The 1927-nt window shown below is 39.0% G+C and overlaps 1 protein-coding gene across 1 annotated transcript in view; it reads right to left on the bottom strand.

Moving 5' to 3' along the window:
* Positions 1-1927, bottom strand: part of DDX20 (DEAD (Asp-Glu-Ala-Asp) box polypeptide 20) — a 16724-nt gene that overhangs the window by 3610 nt on the left and 11187 nt on the right. The window contains 5 exon segments of the mRNA XM_009888467.1: positions 2-27; positions 422-560; positions 933-1075; positions 1157-1271; positions 1578-1746. Coding sequence (XP_009886769.1) covers positions 2-27; positions 422-560; positions 933-1075; positions 1157-1271; positions 1578-1746 — 592 coding nt within the window.

The raw sequence follows: 1927 nt of genomic DNA, 5'->3' as shown, positions 1-1927 counted from the left end.
TTCAGTATTTCAGCCAGATGTTGAGCCCTGACACAATACACACAATAAAAATCATAAATAAGACTGCAGACCTAACAACTCCTATGCATTTCTTAACAGCAAGCTATTCTTTACAGCCAAGGATTACATTCCAAAATTGTCACTTTCATCTTTGTGTCTAGAACAGTCACCTCACAGGCAGAAAAGGACAACAGGATATCAGGTCTCACTGCACTCTAAACAGTGTATGAGGCACCTTCATGCCAAAGGATTCCTTTATCTTCAGTATTTCACACTGCATTCCTTTGGCTGCATTTCTGATCTGAAAACTGCATACGGCTTTGAGACCTTACTGAAGATCTACATAAGTTTATCCATGACTGGACATTACAACCACTGCTTTCGAACATGCTTTTTACAGATTTTATTTCAAATATATTACCTGCTATGCAAGTTTGAGAAGACTAAGGCTTGATTAAATGGAATCTTGCTGAACAACTCCTGTAGGTGCTGTGTTTTTTCCTCAAATGTTTTATGTGGGAGCGGATGGGAATTCACAATCTTGTAATACTGCTTCAGCCCTGAGCATGAAACCAAAAATACTATCAGATTAAAGGTTTCCACAAAAACATGCACAGTGCTATGCTGCTGTCAACACGTGTCACTGCAGCTAAAACACAGACTTTGAATTTAAAGAAGCATACACACGTGCTAAGTAAGAACCTACAGGACAGGTTTTTCTTTCTGTTTGAACTGATGGAAAAACCAGAAAGTTATATTCATCACTGCTATTTAAATACATAACACTCGGAATAAATACTTTATAAACTAATCAACTCTCCTGCAGAGGGAAATTATGAAGAATCATAAGTTTTAAAGGTACACGTTTTGGTTTTAGTATACTCTTCTTAACCTACTGATAACAGTATCACTATAAATGAACTTGTACTTACCAATGAGACTTGGATCAGTAGGGTTCAACCTCACAAACGTTGGCTCTCTCATGTACCTGGTCAAAGCATTAGCCAATGATTCAGGATAAGTAGCTGAAACAGCAAGCATCTGTTTATTGGCTGGTAGCGAAGAGTAAATCCAACTGTGAGACAAAGAAATGGGAATGACTAAAAACCATGCATCCAATCTATCGATAAATGCATGAGGTAATTATTTTTCTTACTTGATTTGTTCCTGAAAGCTGCCTTCTTCTAGAAGCTTGTCTGCTTCATCAAGAATAAAAAGCCGGATACTGGCTGTATTCAAGTAGTCCAACTCTATGAGCTGTTTTATTCGACCTACATATGAAGAAAAAAGTAAAAAAACTTCAAAAATATTAATTGAAAGGTTCTAATAATGAATTTCCTACTTTTTTTTTTAAGTTAATTTTAGTAAGCCCGTAAAAAAAAGGCATATCTGGAATAGCGTCTCACTAAGAATACCTGGTCTAAATGTTTCTAGCACTGGGCTTTGAGACTATCCCCTACGACTAACAGAAAAAAAAAACAAAAACAACCACCAAACCAAGCCAGATTTCAAAAGCACCAATTGTTGTACTGTGAAGTATCACGCGGTATCTGAAGCACAATGAAGCTCATCCATACCTGGGGAGCCAACTGCTATGTGGCACTTCTTTAACCTGATTTTGTCCTGGTTCAAAGGAGTCCCGCCAATGAAGACGTGGCATTCCAAGCCTTCCATTTTTATACCAATAGTTGTGATGACAGCATGAATCTGCACAGCAATCTCTCGGGTAGGAGCCAAGATCAGAATCTGTAAGGGTCAAGGATTAAATCTGAAAACTGCAGAATGGTTCCAAAGATTAAAGCCCGGCATCGAGACGTGATGATTTCAAATACTATGGCTCACAGGCGACAATGCTGCTTCCCAAAGAAAAAGAGCGACTCCCTCCCACAAAGCAAAGCCCTCCCCGCGGACCGGCAGAGGCAAGCCG

Source organism: Charadrius vociferus, unplaced genomic scaffold (genome assembly GCF_000708025.1).
Source record: "Charadrius vociferus isolate BGI_N301 unplaced genomic scaffold, ASM70802v2 scaffold1077, whole genome shotgun sequence".
In the NCBI taxonomy this organism is placed as follows: domain Eukaryota; kingdom Metazoa; phylum Chordata; class Aves; order Charadriiformes; family Charadriidae; genus Charadrius; species Charadrius vociferus.
This window is presented reverse-complemented; position numbering and strand designations above follow the sequence as displayed.